Source organism: Polypterus senegalus, unplaced genomic scaffold (genome assembly GCF_016835505.1).
Source record: "Polypterus senegalus isolate Bchr_013 unplaced genomic scaffold, ASM1683550v1 scaffold_3818, whole genome shotgun sequence".
Taxonomy (NCBI): domain Eukaryota; kingdom Metazoa; phylum Chordata; class Cladistia; order Polypteriformes; family Polypteridae; genus Polypterus; species Polypterus senegalus.
In genome coordinates, this window is record NW_024382994.1 from 20,150 (window position 1) to 44,772 (window position 24,623).

A 24,623-nucleotide genomic window follows, 5' to 3' on the forward strand; every position below is an offset into this window, starting at 1 on the left:
CCTTCTGTCATCCGGCAGCATTCTGATCCTACAAGAGTGTGAAGACAATGCAGCTCTGGTAAAGCCTTCACTTGGTGTTGATACCACACTTTCGGGCTTTGCTCAGTCTGCTGTTGATGTCAATACGTGCCCTTCCATCATGTCTGACAATGCTGCCCATGTAAATATGTCCTCTCCATCCACCTTGATCAGCGAGGGTCTTGAGATGTTAAGTGCCGTGATTTTCAAATTCCTTGATGCTGACATTCCAGCCCACTTACACTGTATAGATGTTAAGGTGAGGGTCTCTTTCTGTCCGTGCTGGCGTCTGTGAGAGCAAAGTGAGCTCATCTGCTTGCTTTAGGTCCTCCAGAGTAGAAGACGAGGTCCATCGGTTTCCTCTCGCGTGATCTTTTGTTGTGCATCACATCACCCAGTTGATGACCACATTAAAATGCGACACTGACATTACAATTGGCCTACGTAAGAAGTTTTTTCAGTTATTCTCTTAACCAATTCAGTGAAAGGAAAAAGCAAAGTTTTACACGCCAAGGTGTCCTCCTGCTGCACAGCAAATCCTCCCCACCACAGCTTCTCTACTTCTTTAAGGGCTGGCTTGGTTCTCCCCATGTCTGTGTATTCACTTTATGACTAAGGGTCCTAAAGGGACATGGGGGCTGAATGCCGTCTTTGTAGCATCGGGTGCAAGGCAGTCATCAGTCCGTGACACGGCCCAGTCCCTCGTACAGGGACAGTTAACAGGTCCTCGTCACGGTGCCACCAGAGGGAGACACTGCGCTGCTGGGAGTTCATAACCAGGTGAGTTACTGCACCATGACTGATGGGGAAAGCTACAGTTCAAATCTACTATGATGGTGATTCACCCGGAAGTGAAAAAACAAAGCTAATAATCCAGAAAGTACTGGAAAAAGAAATCATTTTTACTAAGCTACATATGACAATATGGCAAGGTCCTAGCTGTTGAGACACAAAGAAAATGAAATTACAACTCTGTGGCAATCAAAAAGCTGTTATCTTTATCCAAGGTATGTGCAGTACCTATAAAAAGTATTTACTACTTTGGAAGTTTTCACATTCCATCGACCTTAATAAAATAACTGTGTGTGTGTGTGTGTGTCTGGCTGGCTGCTATGTCTCTGTCAGTCCAACAGATTTTCTCTGCCTCCACTCTTGAACTCCAAGTTGGTGAGGTTAACTTCACTGAACACCCCAAGTAGGTGGCACTGACTCCAATAGGGTCTAGCTGTAGACCCCCAGAACTCCACCCTATTACACTAGGATTACAATTAGCATTGTGGGAGGGTTATGGGATTCAAATAATGTCAAGTACTGTCAAGTAAATTAGCGAATTCCAGAGATACCAGACACTCAATGTTTTTAGTAAAAAAATGCATTTGTCATTCCAACAGATGGCACATCACAAACATTAACGCTGCTTTTATGGATCCCATCCCAAATGGCACATCACAGAGACATATTGCATTATGTTTGTCATTCCAACAGAGGGTGCATCACAAACATTTGTGGTAAAGCGTTTTATTACTGCAAATGTTTGTGATGCACCCTCTGTTGGAATGTCAAGTACAATGCACTTCATCACTACATGCATTACAAAACACATTGCAATAGATGGCACACTGCAACCGTTAACACTGTGGTCTTCATTGATTACTTGGATTTCAGCCCATCTTAGACAGGTAGCACATAAACAGCTAATACGGCACATCACTCTACTACTACATATTGACATTTTCTGCTTTTCAGTGTCAAAAAAGCCAAATTAAGCCCATTGTTATTCAATGTTGTGTACTTTTTAAAGACACTGTTCACCCCCAAACTTTTAAACTCGATGGGATTCACGCATTCAATCCCAGTTGGTGAGGCTGAGCCATTCCTGTTAAACTGTGACAACCCACATACCAAGAAATACTTTTCATAAAATTTTTAATTCTTCCCCTTAATAATAATAATAATAATAATAATAATAATAATAATATAATAATAATAATAAACACAAATACCCACACAAACAGAAGGGCAGAAATAAAACAAATGTCTCCTCTACAAGTGCACTAATTTCACTTTCATCCCTGATTCTTCAGCTTCTTCTAACCATCCATCCATTATCCAACCTGATATATCCTAACTACAGGGTCATGGGGGTCTGCTGGAGCCAATCCCAGCCAACACAGGGTGCAAGGCAGGAAACAAACCCCTGTGCACCTTCACCAGCCCACCACAGGGCACACACACCCACACATCAAGCACACATTAGGGACAATTTAGGATCTCCAATACTGTACACCTAACCTGCATGTCTTTGGACTGTGGGAGGAAACCCACGCAGACACGGGGAGAACATGCAAACTCCACGCAGCCCCTTCTTCTAACCACCTAATGCTAACATTTGGCTCTCTAGTATTTCCTAAAGCTGATTTTTATTTTATACTTGCCTGGGTCTGCATGGACATGTTTATAGAAAGGGTTAAAGAAAGAAGCAAAGATTTCTGTGTTTTATTTTTTGTTTTTTTTTCAATGGCGCCCCTTTTGTTTTTGCTAGCTGTCCCATCCATCATCCACACTGCCTCTCTATCGATGTCTCTGCTCTCGTGAGTCGACAATTTGTTGTTTTTGGGGTCCGACTGGATTCCAGAATTGCAGTAACTCCTTGCTGGGTTGTAACCATGAATGCGAAAAGCCGACAAAGCAGGAGTTTAATAACATCCGTCGGATTGTCCTTTGCATTGCGCTGCACTTCCAGTCTTGCTCAAGCCTCACCCGACTTCCCCCCTACAAAACCCCGGATGCTGATTTGTACGTTACAGTAGATGGGGTAGCAGGCAGCGTTACCTTGCTAAATTATGACACGTTCTTGTCATTTCGTCTGTCGGTCTGGTGAACTTGAAAGCTGCCTGCTGCAACTCTTCTCGGACTCTTCTGCTGTTTCAACAGACCTGCTGCTCTCATTTCATCGTCTCGATTCCAGGATGGCAAAATTCCCAAAATGAACAATTCGCCTATTGAGGAGTTGAGCCGTTTCCAAAAAGGCTGAGCTCAGTTGCGGCACAGCTGTGTCATGCTTATGGAAACTTTTACTAAAAAAGGCTGGCGGGCGAACTTTGCAACTTCTAGTTTTGCCGCACCACACCTCTTGGTGGCAGCAATATAGTGAAGCGCGTCACGTAGTTTGTCCCTCACGGCGCCCACTACTAGTCTGCCGCGCCCGCCAAAGGGTTCCCATGACAACGCTTCTGGCAACGCGGGGCTTACTTCCGGCAGCAAGGCGGTTAGAAGGAAAACGCAAAGACAAATCTGTTACTAACGCTAAGGTAAATATAAATCGATAGAATAAAATGAATAGAAAGCAAAATAAATAAACTGATCACCGAAAAAATTGTTAGCGACCATGAGGACGAGGGAAAACCAAGGTTGTGCCCGTGGAGTGGGATGTGCCCGATGCTGTAGCCGTGTGCGGGTGTCAGTTTTAAAGGGTTATGGTGGGCGTAAAGAGTCGAATAGAACGGTCACCGAGGGAAAAAGATTTAAAAATGGACTTCACGCTAAAAAAAAAAAACAAAACATCTGTAGTTTATTACGGCAACGACGTACTTCGTGAGATCCTCCTTTGTTTAAAGTTATTAAGGCTGCACCGCGTACTTGCATGCGTACGTGTCCGTAACTTCATGTGACGCTTTAACGCTGTTACGGTTAATTGGAAATGATTATGAGAACAGATGGAGGACTATAGTGGGGAATTTTCAACTGTTTGTTAGCCAACTGTATTATCGTGGTATTTCCCTCTACTTGCCTTTTACCTGTTTCCTCAAAGGTAAGTGTTCTCGTCAAGTTCGTTATCGGGTTGGTCTACTGTTGCACTTTAAGATGAACACACACACAGACCCTAACCACAACAGTGCTCCATGAATGACACACACGCGCTGATTAACCCCTAGCACTTTAAACCACACAAGTGCTATAGGAATAACAGCCTGTCATTCAGCACTTCAAGAGACTTACTTATTCTCGGCACGAACAACAATACGATGTTTTAGTGATATCTCAGACCTAAATATTACTTTTGGTCTACTAGAATACATTTAAACATACAAAGACTCAGCACTCTTGACTATAAGCCATTTATCAGCCAAGAATACCTTCTTTATCGTATCTGTCCCTTCTGTTGAGTATAGCGCTCTTCACTCTCAGCCATATAAACCTCGCAGCACAGAAATAATGGCAAAATTCCGGCTGTCACCAGGTGCTCAAAGAAATCTAACTTATTACTTCAATCACTCTAGACATTAAGACAAAGCACTGAAAGTTAAAAGCAGCAGGGTATTTATTACAAGAATAATAATAATACCACAAGAACAAAGAATACTAGAAAATAGGTACTGATAGGAAAGTCTGAATATACGTATATAGTCTTTAGAAAAAGCTTACGAAAAAGTTACAGATGACAAGGATGAATGTCCCAGGGAGGCGTTTGATTTAGCAATCAATGTTCATGATGCCTTTCTGACGACCAGGGCCGTCTGCGTCCGTTCCTCTTCTTCTTTCTTCTTCTCCCTTTGCTTCTCTTTCTTCTCCCTTTGCTTCTCTCTTCTTCTTTCCAAACCAAGGCCTATTTATTATGAAATGTCAAGCCTTGGTTTCACAACACATGCACCTGATTGGCTGGCTGTCCAAATGATTGATGAATTAATTCACTGTCCGTTTTCCCACACAACAAAACCTTTGATGTACTCGGAGGCATCAGTAGTTCTTCCTGTCCTAGGCCATAAAGCAAATTGTTGTTCCAGATGTCCATCCATCAATAGCCTGAGGTATCAGCTCAGCATCCTTTCCCAGGCTATAAAACCAAATTAGCACAAAGCTATGAACAAGTGTTATAAAAGTAAGGTGTAAGGGAAGAAAACCTGCTTTAATTTGTTAATTTCATCTGTTGTCTTGTCTTGAACAAAATATAATGGAAACCAAAATGTACAGATTTTATACACCATAACACCAACTATTTCCATAAAATTATAAATGAGTAATTGTGCAGTCCTGCTTATTTCAAAGGAGGGGAAATGAACAGTTTTCATCAAGATACAAGTTGTAATGAATCCTGAATGTCAGAGAAAGAGAAGAAATGTCTGGAAATAGCTGAACTTCAGTCTGGTAACCCTTTACTTATTTTTGTTTTCTTTGTTTCTTTTCCAAAAAGCACACAGGATACCAGAGATGAGCGGCTACATCCGAAGACTGAATGGGTGAGTTCAGACTCCGAGCTGTCCAGCATCTATCTATGTGTCCATTATTCTAGGCTAACCCAACACCTCACCACCGCCATCTCTGCCTTTTGTCTTGTTTTTCTATATAGCGCCTTTTATGATGCAACTCATAAGGTACCTGACATGCAGTGAAATTTACATTGGGGGCCATAAGTGTGTGTGTGTGTGGAACTCTGATTGACGCAGCATGGGGCAGCAGTGTGATGTCATTTCATCTTTTGAAAATTTTTTTTGTTCTTTTTCAGGTGCAGATCTTTGCATGAGATCTTTATCTCTCTCTCTCTCACAATTTGAAATGAATTCACTAAAAGATCTGTTCCAATGAATAAAAACGCTACAACAAAATAATTCCCAGTAATCCTGAACAGTAGCACATTGAGTAATATACAGGGGGTCCAGATGTAATTATGCTACTTTTAATGCAATGCACCTCGGAAACATTACCCGTTATCGAGAAAAGGCGAACACATCGTACTCGTTGTTCGACTGACAACAATCTCCCCGCCATTTTGGAATGCAAGGCAGGTGCTGCCATCTATCGGCAACAAAAATATTTTTTTGTGAATCCTCTATGTAATAAACTTAAGTTATAGCGTAATGAAAATTGCATAATTAGATCTGAACCACCCTATACATAGTAAACCAGTAACTGGGCACTGCTATCATGATAACGTACAGTGAATCCACTTGACTTGACCATTCCTAGTTTTCCTCCACTTTCTCTGTACATTTAGCATTCGTTTGCTCAGCTTGCTTCTTCCTGAGCAGCTCTTCTTTTCGCCACCCTAGCGGCCCGCTTCTTCTCTTGTTTCGTTAAAACTAATTAAGTCAGTGTTTGTGTTGCAATTGCTTAGTACATTTTCTTCAATTTATTCACTTAAGCTGGCACTTAAATCATTCTTGAGGCAGATTGAAGACTTAAGATATGAAGAGTTGGGGGAAGTGATGGCGATGGTGAAGGCGGTAGGGATGAGAACGGCGCCCATACACATGTGCCACACGGGCGCCCTGCTGCGCGAGGCAGAAAGTTGATTCTACAATAAAATAAAATAATAATAAAAAGAGGAATAACCTTGGATGTCAATCATCACCCTGAAAGTGGATAGCAGATGTGTACCAAATTTCAGGTTAATAGTTCAAACGGTTTACCAGGTGATTTAAAATCCTGGACAGACAAACGGACAGCCACGGTAGCGTATTCTATATAAAGACTAACAATTTACAAAACCTTGAATTCCCATTCAACCTGCGCCCTTAAATTAATAGACACAAAGGTATAAGCAGGGCAGATATTCACTCCCTCGCACGCTACCCGTCTCTCCTTCTTCCCAATGCCTTTGTTTAGGTTGGGCCCAGTTTGGACTTATTCACATTTTAATGCTCGAGGAGTTGGCTGTTTTTTTTGTTTCGGCCTTGAACTCCAAGAGATTTATTTTCCTCCAATATTTGTGCAGCCTGGAGTTTTTGTTTCCCTTTCCTCCCTGGCTATTTGAACATAGTATCCATCCATCCATTTCCTAACCCACTGAATCCGAACACAGGGTCACGGGGGTCTGCTGGAGCCAATCCCAGCCAACACAGTGCACAAGGCAGGAACCGATCCTGGGCTGGGTGCCAACCCACCGCAAGACACACACAAACACACCAAGCACACACCAAGCACACACTAGGGCCAATTTAGAATCGCCAATCCACCTAACCTGCATGTCTTTGGATTGTGGAATGAAACCGGAGTGCCCGGAGGAAACCCACGCAGACACGGGGAGAACATGCAAACCCGGGTCTCCTAACTGCGAGGCAGCAGCGCTACCACTGTGCCACCGTGCCGCCCTGAACATAGTATGATGTGTCAAATTGGACATTAATGTTTGCGACTATTGCTGTTTAGATATCTTTGTCTTTCTAGACCACGGGTGTTGAACTCTGGTCCTGGAGGGCCGCAGTGGCTGCAGGTTTTCATTCTAACCCTTTTACTAATCAGTTTTTGCTGCTAATTAACTTCTTTCCCCTTCATTTTCATTGCCCTGTTTTTAAGGATCGAGACCACTGAATTGATTCCTTTCTTCAATAAATGACAGCCAAACAGAAATGAGACGTGAGATGAGCCAACAAAGATAGATAGATAGATAGATACTTTATTAATCCCAAGGGGAAATTCACATAATCCAGCAGCAGTATACTGATACAAAGAAACAATATTAAATTAAATAGTAATAAAAATGAAAAAAATAAAAATAAAAAAGCACACAATAACTTTGAGTAACCAAGTGACCAGTTAAACTGGGATTTCAAACTCCATCCAACTTTCACTCCAACCAATCCCTTAATGAGAAGCCAATTCTTTCTGTTAATTAAACCCGTTATTTAATTCCACGGCTTGTTGCCGCTCTCATTCTGTCACAGCAGACATTTCCAAAAACTGTTGATTTTTCTGTTTATTTACAAGATGTTTTGGTGACCTGAGAGATCAACCTGACCGAGACCTTCACCTTTCTTTATTTTCAGGTTAGCTGGTCGTGTGGCGGCTCGTTTTGTGTCTCATTATGGTTTGGGTTCTCATTAAGGAAAAAGAGACAACTAAGGGGTCGGAGTCAAGTTATTTAAAACTAAGGCAAAAGAACTTAATTAGCAGCAAAAATGGCTCACTAATGAAGAAGATGGTTAGAGTGAACACCTGCAGCCACTGCGGCCCACCAGGACTGGAGTTGGACACACGTGTTGTAGATTTGTCAGTTGTAACACACTTTCAGCTGCAGTTTTTTTAAAATAATGGTCGTTGTTTGTGCTATTAGGCTTCCAGTTCTAGTTTTATAAAAATGTGATGTGGGGGTGAGAGTCCCCTCATCTTAGACAGTTAAAAGGACGGTCCGCCTGCAGTCACTGATGGGGAGGCGTCTTTTTAATTTCAACCCTTGTATTTGGAAATAAAGCCTTAAAACAGAACAGAACACAGTCAAACAAATAAAAACAACACAGCAGGTACAACCGTCTGCCTAAAAACAATCCATGAAACTCTGCATTAAAGCTGACGGGGCTTTTTGAGTCGAGAGCCTACTCTAAAATGGACGTTTGAATGGAATAAAACCGCAAGTGAAATGAACAGATTGACTACGGGCCTGGGGCATTTGTTTTAGAATTATTAAAGTTCTAAACAGATCCTTATAAAGAGACTTTGATTTATAGATAATGTAGAATATCACTGCAACACTGATTGGGACCTTCTAGTTGAGCAGAGTGAACCTCCGTGTGTGTCGTGTGGCACTTTGAGCTTCGTCATTTGTATGAAAATGTGCAATTTAAATAAATGGTGTTGGTGTTTAAGATATTACTACCAGTTTTTCATAGCACACTTTTTTCCCCATCTGGTATCACTCCAAATATGACCGTTGCGAGTGAATTTAAATCCAAGGCTGTCTAGGAGGTAAACCAGTTTGAAAAATATAACATTATATTTGTATAAGTGTTGAACGTGATTTGTTTCTATGACAGAGAACGGTTTCCCTGTGGGTCCAAGCAATTCATTTCAGTCTCTCCTTTAATATCCCTCCCCAATTTTTTTAAATGTATTTATTTTAGTGCCCCCATATTTTCCGCCCCCTCCTTATTTGTGGCTTTTTGCAGTTTCAGATAATCCACTTCACCCCGGCGTGACTGGGACTCGGCTCTGCTGGCATTGTGATGGCAGTGAGTATCATGACGGTCTCCCGATGTTGCTGCTCTTCCTCAGCTGTCCGTGTTAAGTCAGCCTCTCCCTCCCTTTCTCCTCAGTCTGTCACGCCCTCGCTGTCAGCCCTGCAGATTGTCTCCGTTTCAGGCCTTTCACTACCCCTTCCCGCCATTGTGTTGATTGCCGTGGCTGCCTATCTGCTCCTTGTTTTGCTGATCCTTTGGCTGCGCCAGTGCATCCAGGTAAATTCAAGTTCACATTTCTTGTCATATGTACTGAATGCAATGAAATTTTTACTTGCATGCCTCCTCAGAGCAGTGACAGTAATATAAGAGCAACAAAAGACAAACACTAACCTGTTTGTAGGGCCCTTCTTGTCCCGTGTTTCGAGTCCAGTGGACGTCTCCCTTGTGTGTGCTATGAACACATCACCACTCTCCAGCACCAGGATTAGTGAACAGAACTACCTCACCTCAGAACATCTGTCATTTATCATTAACAGACAAAGAGAATAAGGAAATTACAGAAATTAGAAAGTGGATGGATCAATGAAATTATGATAATTGTCTGCTTTATCCCCATCTATGACCATGTGGGCTGTGCTCCAAGCTCCCATCCAGCTTGTGGGAGCTCTTGGACCCGACACCATCGGTAACGTCACCAATGAGCTGGACAGTGTGGCACAACAAAGCAAGGGGATGGTGCAAAGAGTGCAAAGTGCTTTTAGTTTAAAAATCAACAAAACCGTGTTCAAATAAGTAGTGCAGTGCTTCAAAAATCTTCAGATAAATAATCCAATTAAAACAAGTGAACAGTGGAGGTTGAAAACACAAAAGAAAAAAAAATCCTTTTAAAACAATGGCTGGAAGCAGTCTTTTTAAAACAAAGCCCGGTGCCTACTTTTACTGGTGACTCCCCTGTTTCTGCCATCCTGGCTAGTCACCCAACACGCAGCTGACCACCTTCGTTTCTCTGGTCTGGTGGCCTTTCCGACTCCTCGCTCCAGTTCTGTTCACCCAGACCGAGACTTGGGCTCCCCAGCAACCAGGACACTCACGCTGGGGCTTCCACTTCCCAAGTCCCCGACTCCCACTGCCTTTTGCTGCGGCGAGCCTACCTTCTCCCGGTCACTCCCGCTCTAAACAAACACTCAGCAGGAGCGAGCACTACCGTCGGCCCTCGGGTGCCAGCCAAACACCCCACTCGGGCTCGACTCTCCTGTACCAGCTTTCTCCTTCCTGCTTCCTTCTCCATTAACCTCCTTTCACGTTCTTTTTTTTTTTTCTTTCTCTCTTTTACCCCCGGCCCTCATCCGCCTCGCGCTTCTATTATATCATGTGGCAATTCGCAGCTCCTGGCATCAATTACAGATGCGGACGACTCCTCACCTGTGCACTTAAGCGAGGACCGTCCGCATTACGAATTCACCCAGGAACCTGCTGCAGCCACACTACCACGACCCCTCTCTAAGCCACGAGTGTGGCGACTATTTATTTAAAAAGTGGCCTTTTTGACTTGAGCTGTGGACCCGCTACACCACACCATCCAGAATAGCAGAGACAGCACAGTTAGCACTGCTTCTAGAAAACAGGATCAGATTCTGATTGTAGGCCTAGCAAACCTTAACTGGATTATACTGTGTGCACATTAGGTGTATGGACACCTCTAAGTTGGCCTAGCATGAACGAATGAGAGTGTCTCCATAAATGTGCCCTCCAACGGACTGGTGGCACATTTAAGGGTTGGTGCCTGTCTTTTAGGAAAAGCTGTTGGGATAGGCAGTGCTCCACGGCAAAATACAGAAATGGAGCAAAAGAAAGTAAAAATAAATTCATACAACCATCCCTGGATGAGAACACGCAAAACACTTACTCACAGTAGGCCAATTTAGCAGTTCATTCAGAGCGTGACAAGAAGTAAAGCTAATAGCAATGGTATCAAAAGCACGTTTAATAGAAATCTTATATATAAACATCTACATATGAAAGTGTGTGTCTGTCTATCTGCCCGGCCCGGAAGTGCCAGGCTACAGCAGTGAAGCTGAAAGAGCCAGCAAGGCAGCCCCAAGACAAACTCACTTACCTGCTGATACACAACGGGGCGAGCACGTCCAAAAAAACAGAACCGCCAACTCTGCATTTCAATTTCTGACGATTTCAATAGTTTCTAGGAGCCTGGGCTTACATAAGTAGTATTATATAAAGGTTGAGGTGATTATTAATACAATACAATACAATTAATTTGTTGTATAGCCCAAAATCACACACAGAGTGCCGCAATGGGCTTTAACAGGCCCTTGCCTTTTGACAGCCCCTCAGCCTTGACTCTCTAAGAAGACAAGGAAAAACTCCAAAAAAAAAACCAAAACAATGGAAGAAACCTTGGGAAAGGCAGTTCCCCCTATCCAGGTAGGTTGGGTGGGCAGTGGGTGTCAAAAAAAAAAAAAATGGGGTCAATACAACACAATACACAGAACAGGATGCAACAATTCATAATAACCATTATCACTGTCAAGAATGTCATGAGTGTAATGACCAGTAATTTGATCATGAAAGCCTTTATTTTATATACGTCACATAACGTCACATAACCTGCTGGATGTCTTTTTGTATGAAATATCACCCCATGGTGGTTGGTGTGGACAAAGGTTCGAGACAACAGCAGGCAGACACCGATTCACACAAGCAGAATTCTTTTTATTCTTTCTTTTCTTGGTGAGCAGAGAAATCTGTGCAGACCCTGTCAGCTTGTCATTGACAATTTCTAATCACAGACCCTTACAGTAGGCTTTTATATCCTTTTTTTTTTCTTCAGTACACACTTATCTTATAGTTGCAGCTTTACTGGTGGAGTAACTTCTTGTTTGTTAATTAAGACAGGGTGCATCTTCCTAAGGGCTGACACACCCTTCATCCACCTCTTCCTACTTAGCTTGCGGCTATTTTCTACGCCCAGGCTCTAACCTTTTAACTTTCCTACATCACATACCCTAACAATCTTAATGCATTCATAGGGTTAACACAAAGAACTCTTATACTTGCAGATATATACATTTTCTTAGCATCAGCTGGTTTGCATAACATATTTTCCAACCACCAGAAAGCGCCCAGACAGTAATCGTCAAGGCGTTTCAGACTTGTTTATCTAAGTACCAAATGTTACAATGCACTTCGGTGTGGTCTCAAGATCTTCGTCCTCTCTTTTGGACTAGGTCAAAAGGCCCTCAGCCCAAGATTCTTTGTTCAACTATTATTTAACATATTGATTCAAATTTTTATTATTCCACATTGGCAAAACAGAGAGAGAGTACACATGATTACAAATTCATTTATTTTTTTGCAGTCGGACCCCATGCAGGTTTTTGTGATGTGCTCAGGGTCACACAGCAAATCACAAGTGGATGTTAACCTGACCACCTTGTGGCACAAAGGCAAAGCGCGGACATGTGTCTCCTGCTGAATATCAATGTTAACTATCAATGGAGTTAGGTTTTTATCCACATTCCAAAGACAGGCTTATATGGTTTATTGGTGACTGAATGGCGTCCTGTTCTGTGTTGATTCCTGCCCAGCACCAGAAGCTGCTGCAACAGGCTCCTGTTTTGTGCAAGCCTGAACCGGATTAAGTGCAGTCAGGTGATGGATGGATGGATGATCAATATTGTACTCTTTCTCTGCATACGTCAAGCTTGTCGTCAGTAATCTCATCATCAATATTTGTCTCCATGGAAATGACCCCTTTTGCTGTCTTCTTGTGTTTATTGCTATTGACAAGTAGGCGATGCTTAGCCCTCTCTGCTTGTCTTGCCAGTCTCGAGGCCTGTGTCCCGCCAGCTGCGACTGTGAGAAGGCCTGCCGCTGTGGACTGTGCGACTGCTGCCTGGCCTGTGCTGAGCTCTGTGACTGTAAGATGCCTTCCCTGAGGTCCTGCCTCAATGGCCTTTGCCCCAGATCTCCGGTGAGTTCCTCAGTCTTAGGAGACGCCTGGCGTTGATCCTCTGCAACCTGCTGCTCACCTCGTGTCTCTCTCTCTCTCTCTCTCCTCTCGTCTTTCAGGACTGCACCGACTGTTGCCCAGTTTGTGACTGTGCCTGCACCTTTCAGCCCCCTGACTGTGAGAGCTGCAACTGTCTGTGCTTTGAAATCAAGATGAGATGAGCAGCGACCCACACACCCTGTAAATACTGATTTCCTTTTTATAAGAAAATGAATTACTTTTTTATAAAAAATAAATTTGATTTCCATTTACCTTGTGTAAGCACAGTTTCACTTGTAAGGAGGTATGATCAGGCCAGCTGTGAAGCCATGCCAGTCACAACCCAAAATCTAATATGTAAACCTGAAAATGTGTGTGTATGCATGTGTGAGTGTGTGTGTGTGTGTGTGTCCGGTAAGCAAATCCACATCACTGAACCTTTCTTCACCAGATTTTACAGGTTCCTCATTTATGCTGATAAACGCCATAGGCTGTGTCTTTGGACAGCGAGAGGAAACCCAGACCGACATGGGGAGAACATGTAAACTCCACACATGAAGGACAGAAAAACATAACAAACTGGAATAATTGCATCAAATATCTGAAATATTAAAATGTGTGCTTCAATTGAAATATTTAAAATCTAAATATTCTCAATTGGAATATAAATGTCATTTTTCACCCTCTGCTAGAGGTCTGGATCCAAACCATACCAATTTCAAGCCTGCATTATTCTAAGTAGGGTCACAAGGGGGCCGGAGCCTGTCCCAGCAATCATAGGCCACAAAGCAGGAACAGCCCCCCCTAGACAGGGTATGCCAGTCCATCAGAGGAAATTTATAATAAAAAATAAACTATTCATAATCACTGACCTTAAAAGAGTCTATAAAACGATACCCTACTACAATGTTATTTTTGAAATCCCTTCTAGGATTGGCTGTTAGAGGGCCAGGACCACCGGTAAAGAATCGGATATCAAAAATGTGATCATATTTATGATGAGGAACCTTGAAACACCATAAAATGACACTCCTGTATTACCGATCCCCAAAGAAAATCTCTCACAGCTGACCTGGGGTTGGTGGATGTGGCAGCACAATGTCAGGTCCTTCTGATTTTATTTGTTGAAGACCCCTGTTGCTTTACTCTTTTATCTTAAACATGTCATTCCCTGCACAAAACGAGGTCCAGAAATTGCTTTAAAATGAGGGTTTTTCAGGTCCAGCGGGGGAAAAATAGGGCGGAACATCAAAAAGTGTGAGGATTTACACAACTAGGCATCAAGACCATCCATCCATCCATCCATTTTCCAACCCGCTGAATCCGAACACAGGGTCACGGGGGTCTGCTGGAGCCAAACCCAGCCAACACAGGGCACAATGCCATCAAGACCAGCTGAATGGAATTCCTTTATTGACATCACACACAGAGTACCATGACATTCAATGGGCAACTCCTCCATAAAATCTCTGCATTTATAAAATCCAACATCTGTCTGTCTGCTTTACACGAGAGAACTACTTCACGGATTTAGATAAGAATTTTTGTCTGTAATTTGCTTGAATATTCTGGTTGATTTTGTGACTTCTCTTATCGCACTAAAAATCATAGTTGGCTTGTGGTACCAATTCATTTGCGTAAATCTGAAAGATACATCAGGACGAGGATCTCCTCACATACTCCAGCCTCAGGGAGTATCTTACATCCGCTTAGCTAGCGAACGAGAGTACTACTTCACAGACTTGGATCGGATTTTTTTTTTCCTTTCTATAATTTGCTTGAACATACCATTTGATTTTGCGGCTTCTCTCATTGTGCTAAGAATCAGAGTTCACCTGCAGGAGTGATATATTTGCGCTAATCCGAGAGAGAGGCTGCGGGCCGAGGGGAGGAGGAATCGTGACATCAGGAGTGGGGAGCTGGGCGGGGGCCCTCCTCGCTGTCCTGTTTCACCACTACGTGGACAGAGCCGCGAGGGACGGCTGATCTTCTTATATATTACGCTACCGTGGCTGTTCGTTTGTCTGTCCAGGATTTTAAATCACTTGTAGCTCACCGATTTGACTTGAAATTTGGTACACATATACTACGTGACGTCTACTATCCGCTTTCAGGGTGATGATTTTTATTACTCTTTTTATTTTTATTTTATTTTATTGTAGAATCAACTCTCGGCAGCGATCAGCAGGGCGTATGGGTGCCATTCTCATTCCCTACCACCTTCGCTAATCATTCTACAGGCAGATTGAAGACTTAAGTGCCAGCTTAAGTGATAAATTAAAGAAAACAAACTAAGTAATTGCAACACAAAAACTAACTTAATCAGTTTTAACGCAAAAAGATGCAGACAAATGAAGAGAAGCAGCAGGCCGCTAGGGTGGAGAAAAGAAGAGCTGCTCAGGAAGAAGTAAGCGCATCAACCTCTGAGCAAACGAATGCTAAACGTACAGAGAAAGAGTCTGAAAACTAGGAATGGTCAATGGATTCACTGCACGTTATCGTGCAGTACGCCGTTACTGGTATACATATAAAATCCAACGTCTGTCTGTCCGCTTTACATGAGAGAACTACTTAACAGATTTAGATCTTTTTTTTTTCTCTCTATATATCTGGTTGATATTGTGACTTCTGTCATCATGCTAAGAATCATAGTTCGCTTGCAGGAGTGATACGTTCACGATAATCTAAGACTGAGGGCCGAGGGGAAGCGTGACGTCAGGAGTGGGGAGTCGGTCTACCGCTGCGCTTTGGAACGTACTTTGCCTCTGCTTAGCTAGCGATACCGGTTTGGTTATTGGTTTTTAAAGTTTGTTTCACCACTAGAAGGGCAGAGCCACAGGGAACGTCATCTAACCCACCATATCCTAACTAATAGGGTCACTGGGCTAGTAATCTATAAAATTATAAATATGGTAAAACAAAGATGTACAATATGAAAAAATGCAAATGGTTAATAAAGTTGCAGGATGTACAGTATCACATACTACTCTATACTGCAGTAGATCATACAGGGGTTATTTTATGTTTTTTTGTACCATTGAGTCACAAGGCACCAGACAAATGATAGTGTAACCCTTATGAACACAATGAAGTCATTTCACTAAAGATGCTGCTGTGCTACTCCGTCCATTCCAAAAGAAACCCGTGGTAATTTAGTTCAGCACATCAGAACTGCTTTGGCCACATTGCAAATCCGGCATCCCTTGTCCTTGTATTGCTGGGTCTGTTCTTGGCAAGGGCTGCCATTAATATGAAAGCCTGTGGCCGTTTCCCTGAATGCACCAGCCTTGTTTTGGCCACATCATAAATTCTGTATTTATTGCAAACACAACATGTCAGGCTTGCTTTGGCCACATCCCATGTTCTTTAAGAAGGGTTGGGCTGCAGTTTGCAATACCTAGGACATGGATGGATCAGGCAATACCCACGACATCAGTCACAAAACGCCCTTTGACGGAGATAACCCACCCATAACCCTAATCTTAACCACAGTGTAACGGGGCCCTATTGTGATGGGTGTTACATGGACGTTGAGGGCGTTTTGTGATGTAGGGGCATTACGTGACTGACCTCATTAGGTACTGCAGTCTGCTTGCAGGACTGGCATAGATAGAAATCCAAACCTTTGCCCATCTCCTTGAACGCACAGGACATGGTTGGGTCACACTGGGCTGTGCCTCACGGTGTACTGCAGAGTTCAGCAGCAATGAGACCTGCCACACCGTGTCCTCTTCTGCCATCAAACACTGTTTAGGTGGAAGGGGGTCCTGCGCCACACCTTACAGATTCCCATCACTCTCTGTTTATTAAATTTTAGATCCCCATGTTCCTGGGGGTCGCCGGGTCACGTCCAGTTTTGCCCATGGCAGGCAGCACTCTGACTGCTTGACCACTTACTGGAATGGATGAAGCAGCACTGGTGTGTCGTAGCCCTACAGACCACCTCATGTTGCTCGGGACCACTAGTGCCAAGAGAGGAAGACACTGACCACTGCAACACCCCATTTGTTTTTTTAATTTTATTTTTATTATATTCCAGACAGCAACATACAAACACAGACAGATGGACCGACGGACAAGCAGGTGTTAATTTCTTGCTCATGTTCGTTTTAAATATCAAGTTCCGTTTGACTCATGATATCCGTGAAGGCACACGCTGGGACACAGGAGGTGACATCACGCGGGGAGATAGGGCCAGCTTTGACAGACTACAGCATTGCCACTAAAGCTACGACACACTATGGTACGCAGGGTAGACAGGTGGGTGCTCGCCACACTCCCACTTCCTCCAGCCTTCCAGCAGGGGGTAAACCCCCCCCCAGTGTCGGGTGACACGTCAGATGACCACTGGAGGTAGAGCTGGCTTTAGTAGGCATGGTTGGCCACAAAGAGGGACTGACCAGCAGCAGCTCCCTGGTCTCCTGAAGAGACGTATTTTCCTACGGCAGCCTGGCTGTTATTCTGGAAAAGAAAAAGCGAGAGGAGCAGAGGTGAGAAGGGGGCGCAAGCCAAATGGGCATGGTGGGGTGGTTTGGCGGAGTCTTACCATGGCCCTCTTCATGTACTCTTCCTGTGCCGCCTTAGCGTTCTCCTTCTTGCCACTCCAGGCTTTGAGTGCGGAGGCCTGCAGGGCGCGACCATAAGAGAAGGTCAAGGCCCAGGGCTTGTGCAGGGGGCACTGGTTGATGGCACTCAAGTTGATGGAGGCTTCCTCCTCACTCTGACCTCCAGACAGGAAAGTGACTCCTATTGATAAAACAACCAACAAGAGAAGTGGGACAGTTGGAAAGGACCAAGGGGTCAAAACTGGCAATAAAATGCCAACCACCATGAGACATCTAACCTGGCACTGCAGGTGGAACAGTGCGGCGCAGAGCAGTCACCGTTGCCATGGCGATCTCCTGAGGGGCATACTTGTGGGTGCAGGCGTGGCCAGCTGTCACCATGTTGGGTTTGAGCAGGGTGCCCTCCAGGTAGACATGGTGGTCACTCAGAGCTTTGTACACTGCAGCCAGAACCTACATAGGCAGGACAATAGTGGGTAAACATGGCAGATGAGGCTACAAGCCCTCTGCCAACCACAGCGCGTTAGACCTCACCTTCTCAGTCACATACTGGCAGCGCTTCAAGTCATGATCTCCATCGGGCAGGATCTCGGGCTCAACAATGGGGACGATGCCATTCTAAGGAAGAAAAAAAAATATATATGACAGGGTATCAACTAGCCATCCCCTCCGACATAGTGGTGTACATCTGGTGGCGCTCACGCCAGGTCACTCACCTGCTGGCAGATGCTGGCATAGCGAGCCAAGACATTGGCATTCTCAATGATGGCCAGGTTGGAAGGTGTGGTGGGGGTGATCTTCAGCACACAGCGCCACTTGGCAAAGTCTGCCCCATCCTTCTTGTACTGGGCGCACCTTTCAGAGAGCCCATCCAGACCTGAAAGATCCAAAACGATGGGGAAGAAAAAAAATAAATAAAATTATAAAAATGGTAATACTAGATAGATTGGCAAAATTTGGGACAGTCAGGTGGGCATTCTCACCTTGGGTGGTGGTTTCACCATTGGTGCCAGCCAGGGGGACAACACCTTTGTCAACCTGCAAGACAGAGGAAGTGAAGAAAATAAGGGCCACTGGCGACAAAGGTAATTGGTACCAGTGACTGGCAACTCCCCTGAAAGTAAAAGGGGGAGGTCCTGTGCCAACCCATCGGCAATGCCTTTCCAGCCAGGGTGCAGAAACTGTAAAAGCACTTGATGAAATAAAAGTGACCTAGAACTGCCAACTTAAGCGAGATGGCTTCTTCACCAGGCTCTGTACAAAGTTAGGAGTGCCCTGCATAAGCTACTGGACCTACCTTGATGCCCACAACAATGCCCTTGTCCTTGATGACCTTAGGGAAGAGCACCCCAGCGTCATTCTTCTGGTAGAGGGTCTCGTGGAAAAAGATGACCCCACCGATGCAGCCCTTCATGCGGTCGTCGGCAGAGAAGAGGATCTGACGGTAGAAACGGCGGTTCTCCTCGGTGTTCTCCACGTTGATCTGCTGCATGCGCTTGGCCATACTGCCTACAAGTCAAAGAGGGCGAGATATGAGTGGGTTAAAGCTCTGCCAACACCTTCCTCCCAGTGGCGACATTCCAGGACGATCCTTACCGGTGGACTCATCGGCTGCCAGGATCCCCTTTCCAGGGGCGACGATCTTCTGGGCAATTTCTGCGAGCTCCTTCTTCTGCTCTGGGGACAGCGCTGGGTATTCGTGTGGCATTTTGACGCTGCAAAGCAACAACAGATAAGATTGACAGATGGGTCAGAGAGTTGAGAAGACGTCCATTAGCCTTCGGGACATTCTGGGTGTGGGCACCGGGGGCTCATGACGGCAAGGGGCCTTTTCACCAATACAAAGCTCAATGAAATAATCACTTTATCAGGTGGTCCCCTTTGGTCATCTGATCGAGTCCCAAGACTAAGAATAAAAAAAAGAAATCACATACTGCATTCAAAAACCCACGAGTCCGTGTGCTGCACTGCTAAGAGTACAATCAAATCTCGAAAGAGGATAAGTCATCCAGGGGTCTGCAGGGGGCTTAATTAGTCACCTGGCATAAGCAAGCTGAGTAACTAGAAGCAGGTCATGTTACAAAGTGCCCGGAGCAGTCTTTATGGGCCTCACCCCAATTTCCAAAGAGTGCCATGTGACCTGGACTTGTCCCCCACAACCTAAAACGAGGCCACATGGCAGAGGTGACACTGAGCAGGAAGTTGGCACCCACATTTACGGCGCTACGGTGTTGATAATTGGGGGTGACAAATGGGCAGTCCTTGCAAATTGGCGCAACCCATCTAGGGAGACAGAGGAAATCTGAGATGACCAAGCAAGAGAATTAATAAAAGGAGGAGGACGTGGCTGCAGATGCGCTGGTGGGGTCTGCAGTGTCAAAGAATGCCCTTTGCCAAGGTCACCTGGGCCTAATGAACCACAAGTATGAAGGGTCCGGAAAAACTGGGCATCCCATCAAGGGAGATGACCAAGAAAGAGGTGGTGGCTGGGAAGAGACCAGCAAAGACCAAAATACCAGTAGAGACCAGTATGTGGTGCTAAAAGGGAAGGAGGCAAACAAGCGATTCTAGCGAGATGTGGTGAAGCCAAGTCAGTCTCATAACTCTCTCCACAATGTGTGCGACCTGAAGGAGGAGACAGGCGGTGATGGGGGGCAATCTAATCGGCCGCACCACAACGTTCACCATTTTTTTTTATCAATTTTAAGCGGCACTCCTTCACATTTGAAGCACTCAAAGTCTCTAAAGTGAAGAAGTTTGTCCAGACGGAGATTAAAGGGTCTTAGTGGGCGAGCGAAACGGGAATGGAGACGAGGCCATCGGGGAGAATTAGGAGATGTCAGCTCAATTTCACGGCTCACTGTGGAGATGCAGACAGGAAAGATCAATTCGTAGATAACGTTCGGAGCAGACCCATGACCCCCAGCCCCCAATCCCCCATCCATCATTGAACAACGAAAATGGGGCAACAAGTGACGATGTGGAATGCGCCTGAAAGAAGTCAACTGCGGTACCCCACCGAACCCGTAACCTTCACAATGCCCCCCAAATGCGGCAGACCGTTTAATACGCAACTTCCATCAAAACGGTGGATTTTTAGGACGAAGCGGCGTAACCGTTGGGGGGAAGCGAATCTTACCAGAAAAGAGACACTGCGTCATAAACCGGGCCGTGGGTGTCGCACTCGTGTCAAGCCGCGTGTTAGGGGGGGTATGTTGGGGCACAGGAGCAACAAGTGCGGCACGGACGCAACAGCAAGACAGACAGGTGACAGCTGCCCAACGTTCGTAAACCCCAACCACCCTCCAGACCGTCCTATTCCAACGGGCCGGCATCTTGAACCTTCAATCTAATCGCGAATCACCCCCCCTAGGATCCCACCTCTTTTCCTCGCGTCCCTCTCTTCCTCGCTTTCTCTCACCAACCTCATAGCGCCTAACACGCCACGGAGAGGCCGGTCGGGTGCAGCGTAACCCGATCCCTCAGCTCTCACCTAACTGTCGCCCTTGCGCCTTCAGTGACCTTGCCGAGGATGAGCAGGAAGCTGCGGCGACTTAGAGAAGAAAGGCAGAGCGGAATGAATTCTCACCTACGGAGGGATAAACACCGGAGTTCTGAGTGAAATCAAGCGGCGCTGCGATGTCAGCGAAGGGTCCAAAAGTGGTCCTCAACCGGAGATGTTGCAATGAGGAAGGAAGGCGAAGAGGAGGAAAAGCAGTAGGGTGGGGGGTGGGGCGGATGATGATGAGAGGCTACGACGTCAGGGGGCGTGGACGCGAGTCAGGCAGAAGGGGGATAGGCCGGAGGGCGTGGCAGTCAAGATGAGTGGGCGGGATTAGAGGACGGGTCCCTGTCTCTTCAAGGACACGACGTGAAGTGCGAATGTCGCAAAAAAAAAAAATCACCGCCACCTCGACGTCAGACAGAGAACGGGCACAATCTGTTTAATGCAAGACTTCGTGTATTCAAATCAAACCTCAAAATGACACAAACTGCGGTCCGACTATGTGATGCTTTTCACTCGCCAGTCCTGCTGGTCCATCGGAAAAATCCAAACTTGATAAGCGTGGCGCCTTTTAAAACATAATCCAATAGTATGGAAAGGATTTGGGAAATCTTCATACTTCACTGCCATTTACTTTCAGATATTTATTTAACCCCGAGGCCCTTGCCCGCGTTTACATCCCTGCGATTTATCATCTGATGGATCCGAGTTGTATTTTTCAATGCTTTGTGAAGGAAGGTCTGCTTGATGGATCAAGATGAACGAACTTTTTTTCTTTCTTGCATGTCTGTTCAGACCACAATTGACAAGAATACAATGAAATAAAAAACAGGACCAGTCTGAATTTGAAAGGTTAGTTGGAGGTATCCAGAACCCCCATGTCTGATGCCCAGCTAATACCAAAGCCCTTAGACCTGTAAACTTCTCCCATATCAGCATTCTAGCATTTTGACCCATTGAGTGAACATCGTGAAAAACTCTCCTGGGCTGCACATCAAACTGTAAAGAATAAGGGCGCAGGTTCACCGCGAGTTAACACGGCCAATTCACAGAAGACAGACAGAAAATCATGGATCCAAAGTATTTGGTGTAGTTGGCAGGATGAGACAGACAGAGGTAATGTCATATAATTGAGATAGCAAATACTCCATATATTATATAGACAGTGTGTGCTACTATGTAACAGATGGCATTATATAATTAATAGGTAAATATAAAGGTATTATACAATAGAGGAGTTCTATATAACAGACTGCAAAGACTAAGAGGTGCTGCCGCCTAATGGGCACTATATAATTAATAGATGGATGTGAAAGGCACTATATGACAGAACTAGCTGTGGACGACAGCACAGTATACAAGCTAGACAGATATGAATGACTTTTTATATTGTGTGCCATATGCATAACATTAATTATATTAAATAAAAGAGACAATCTAATGCAAAGATAAATGAAAGGCACTATATACGAGCTACAGAGGTCGATAGTGCCGGACGGATGTGAAATACACGATGACAGACTTTCCTATCATGGTTATTGCTATTAAGATACATAGATAGCTAAACGGATAGAGGAGCTTCTGTAAAATCAAGAGATGGCAAAGGCCCTGCGTAACAGACAGATGTGCTTCTATACAATAGATAACAAGGTCACGACGGATATGAAAGATGCTATATACTACACTGAACGCTCAATAGATGTGAAAGGCACTGTATGATAGAATGACGTCTAAGGCACCATATACTAGACAGCTAGCCAGCCTGGTACAAATGCCGTTCATGGCAATTGGTACTATAATTAAGACAGATGCGGACTTTAAGGCTACTCCTTGTATTTCTTGTACCTGAGCCTTTTGAACTCGTAGGCTATATGCCGATAACGTTCACCCATAAAATGTGCGCTTCTCTGGTTTTCTGAACTGCAGTTGAAGGTTAAAAAGGATATAAAGGGTTTTTTAGGGATCCATTTACTGCGGTGAGCTGGCGCCCTGCCTGGGGTTTGTTTCCTGCCTTGCGCCCTGTGTTGGCTGGGATTGGCTTCAGCTGACCCCCGTAACCCTCTGTTAGGATATAGCGGGTGGGATAATGACTGACTGACATTAATGTTATAAAATATACTTATGAAATAGACCTACACCTTTAACACTCTGACGATTCTGATCATGCTGTAGAAGACTACTCCCTGTTCAAGCATTAGATGAATGGATAGGGAGCCATTTACGCTGTACTCACGTGCAAGCTGTGAGAAGTTAGGAAAAAACAAAATAGGGAAAAATCTTCAATTCGTCAGGTGTGACGCACCGATGAACAAAATGCCGATTATGTTTTTCCTTCTGCATATACGCAGATGAGACTGAGCAGTCGTGTCTCTGGTTATCTTTCCTATTGCCTTCCAGTGGGGATCATCTTCAACTACTTTTCGCTATTAGCCTCCTGCTCTCCACATGCTTCCTTCGATCGGTGTTGGGGTGTGGGGGGGGAGATTGTATTTAACCACACGTGTACAAATACACATACAGATTTATATAAAAGTTATAACTTTATTCTTATGGCATCCCCGATCTCCGTAAAGAAAGCGGGCGGTCCGATCAGGCGCAGCATCATCATTCTGCATCCTTTGCGGTAAATGGAGGCGTGACTACGCGGTTATGGGCGGTCCTTTCGTGTGGGCGTGGTGTCTTCGGCGGACGTGACTGCCTGCACCTCTCGCACCGCTCGATTCTGTTCCGTGCAGTGACCGCAGAATGGAAGCACATCCGTGGCAGTGATGCGCTTTACATCCGCACGACTCACCCCGAGTGTGACGTGTTGTAGGCGCTTAGTCACAAAGGCTCTCTGCATACGCAGGTCCTCCGTCCCATGCGCAGCAAAGCACTGATGGTGCTTCACATACCTGATCGAGAGAGAGAGAGAGAGAGAGAGAGAGAGAGAGAGAGAGAGAGAGAGAGAGAGAGGAATGGAGGCTCGGGCCGCTCCCCTTTATGCGCGCTGTTGGTCGCCTGGTCTTGTTGCGACTTGCACAAACGTCTTAGTCACGCTGCTGCAGTGTTTGCCAAGAGGCTTGTCCGTTTTCCGGTCCCAACAAAAAAGGCAATGTTTAAGCAAAGCAAATAATCTGTTTATTTATAGCATCAAGTGTCTTCCACCGTGAACACTGTTGCATTTCGCTTTACCAACACAAGACAATCTATAAAAACGGACTATGGAGATCAAACATAGGATTAGTGCTTCCGCAAGTTTTTATTTCAAATGAAGTCTTCCATTCTGTGGAGACTCCATCTAATATTTATGTACTTTAAGTATAAAAATAAAATTTTATATGTTAAAAAAAAAAATTACTGCGTTGGCCGGGAATCGAACCCGGGTCAACTGCTTGGAAGGCAGCTATGCTAACCACTATACCACCAACGCTCGCTGAATTACTTTTTGAAACTTAACTATATGAAGTACACATCAGTACAGTAATATTGTACAGTATAGTAGTCGTTATTTGTAGTGTTGTTATGGATACGGCTTTGTAAACAATACACAAACTACGTGACGTCACAAGCAGGATTGCCAGTCGTCCCGTTTTGAGCAGGATTGTCCCGAGTTCAGACAAATCGAGTACCGTATTGCCACTGAAAATCGATTG

General features: G+C 44.8%; 2 protein-coding genes and 1 non-coding gene across 3 annotated transcripts; 1 reads left to right on the plus strand and 2 right to left on the minus strand.

Annotated features, from left to right (window-relative positions):
* The first annotated feature begins 3,221 nt into the window (after nt 1-3,221).
* On the plus strand, nt 3,222-13,190 carry si:ch211-198p11.6 (keratin-associated protein 5-10). The gene is made up of 6 exons (XM_039743006.1): nt 3,222-3,329; nt 5,210-5,255; nt 8,898-8,960; nt 9,045-9,185; nt 12,754-12,900; nt 12,999-13,190. The coding sequence occupies exons 3-6, from the start codon at nt 8,955-8,957 to the stop codon at nt 13,098-13,100; spliced, it is 396 nt and encodes a 131-aa protein (XP_039598940.1). The 5' UTR covers nt 3,222-3,329; nt 5,210-5,255; nt 8,898-8,954; the 3' UTR covers nt 13,101-13,190.
* Nucleotides 13,191-16,922: 3,732 nt separating this feature from the next.
* On the minus strand, nt 16,923-21,195 carry LOC120521268 (fructose-bisphosphate aldolase A-like). The gene is made up of 9 exons (XM_039743005.1): nt 21,073-21,195; nt 19,080-19,198; nt 18,781-18,992; nt 18,467-18,521; nt 18,200-18,360; nt 18,018-18,101; nt 17,762-17,936; nt 17,465-17,664; nt 16,923-17,379 (listed from the first exon to the last, which is right to left on the minus strand). The coding sequence occupies exons 2-9, from the start codon at nt 19,189-19,191 to the stop codon at nt 17,284-17,286; spliced, it is 1,095 nt and encodes a 364-aa protein (XP_039598939.1). The 5' UTR covers nt 19,192-19,198; nt 21,073-21,195; the 3' UTR covers nt 16,923-17,283.
* A 3,133-nt stretch (nt 21,196-24,328) lies between these two features.
* trnag-ucc lies at nt 24,329-24,400 on the minus strand. The gene has a single exon. It is a non-coding gene; the product is annotated as a tRNA-Gly (tRNA).
* Between the last annotated feature and the right edge of the window lie 223 nt (nt 24,401-24,623).

Excerpts from the sequence above, each read along its gene's own strand:
- si:ch211-198p11.6 (XM_039743006.1), top strand. Across the intron at positions 9,186-12,753 it reads GGCTGCGCCAGTGCATCCAG|TCTCGAGGCCTGTGTCCCGC; the intron begins GTAAATTCAAGT and ends TTGTCTTGCCAG. Across the intron at positions 12,901-12,998 it reads GCCTTTGCCCCAGATCTCCG|GACTGCACCGACTGTTGCCC; the intron begins GTGAGTTCCTCA and ends CTCGTCTTTCAG.
- LOC120521268 (XM_039743005.1), bottom strand. The coding sequence starts at position 19,191 with ATGCCACACGAATACCCAGCGCTGTCCCCAGAGCAGAAGAAGGAGCTC. Across the intron at positions 18,522-18,780 it reads GCATTGTTGTGGGCATCAAG|GTTGACAAAGGTGTTGTCCC; the intron begins GTAGGTCCAGTA and ends TCTGTCTTGCAG. Across the intron at positions 18,102-18,199 it reads ATGCCAGCATCTGCCAGCAG|AATGGCATCGTCCCCATTGT; the intron begins GTGAGTGACCTG and ends TTTCTTCCTTAG.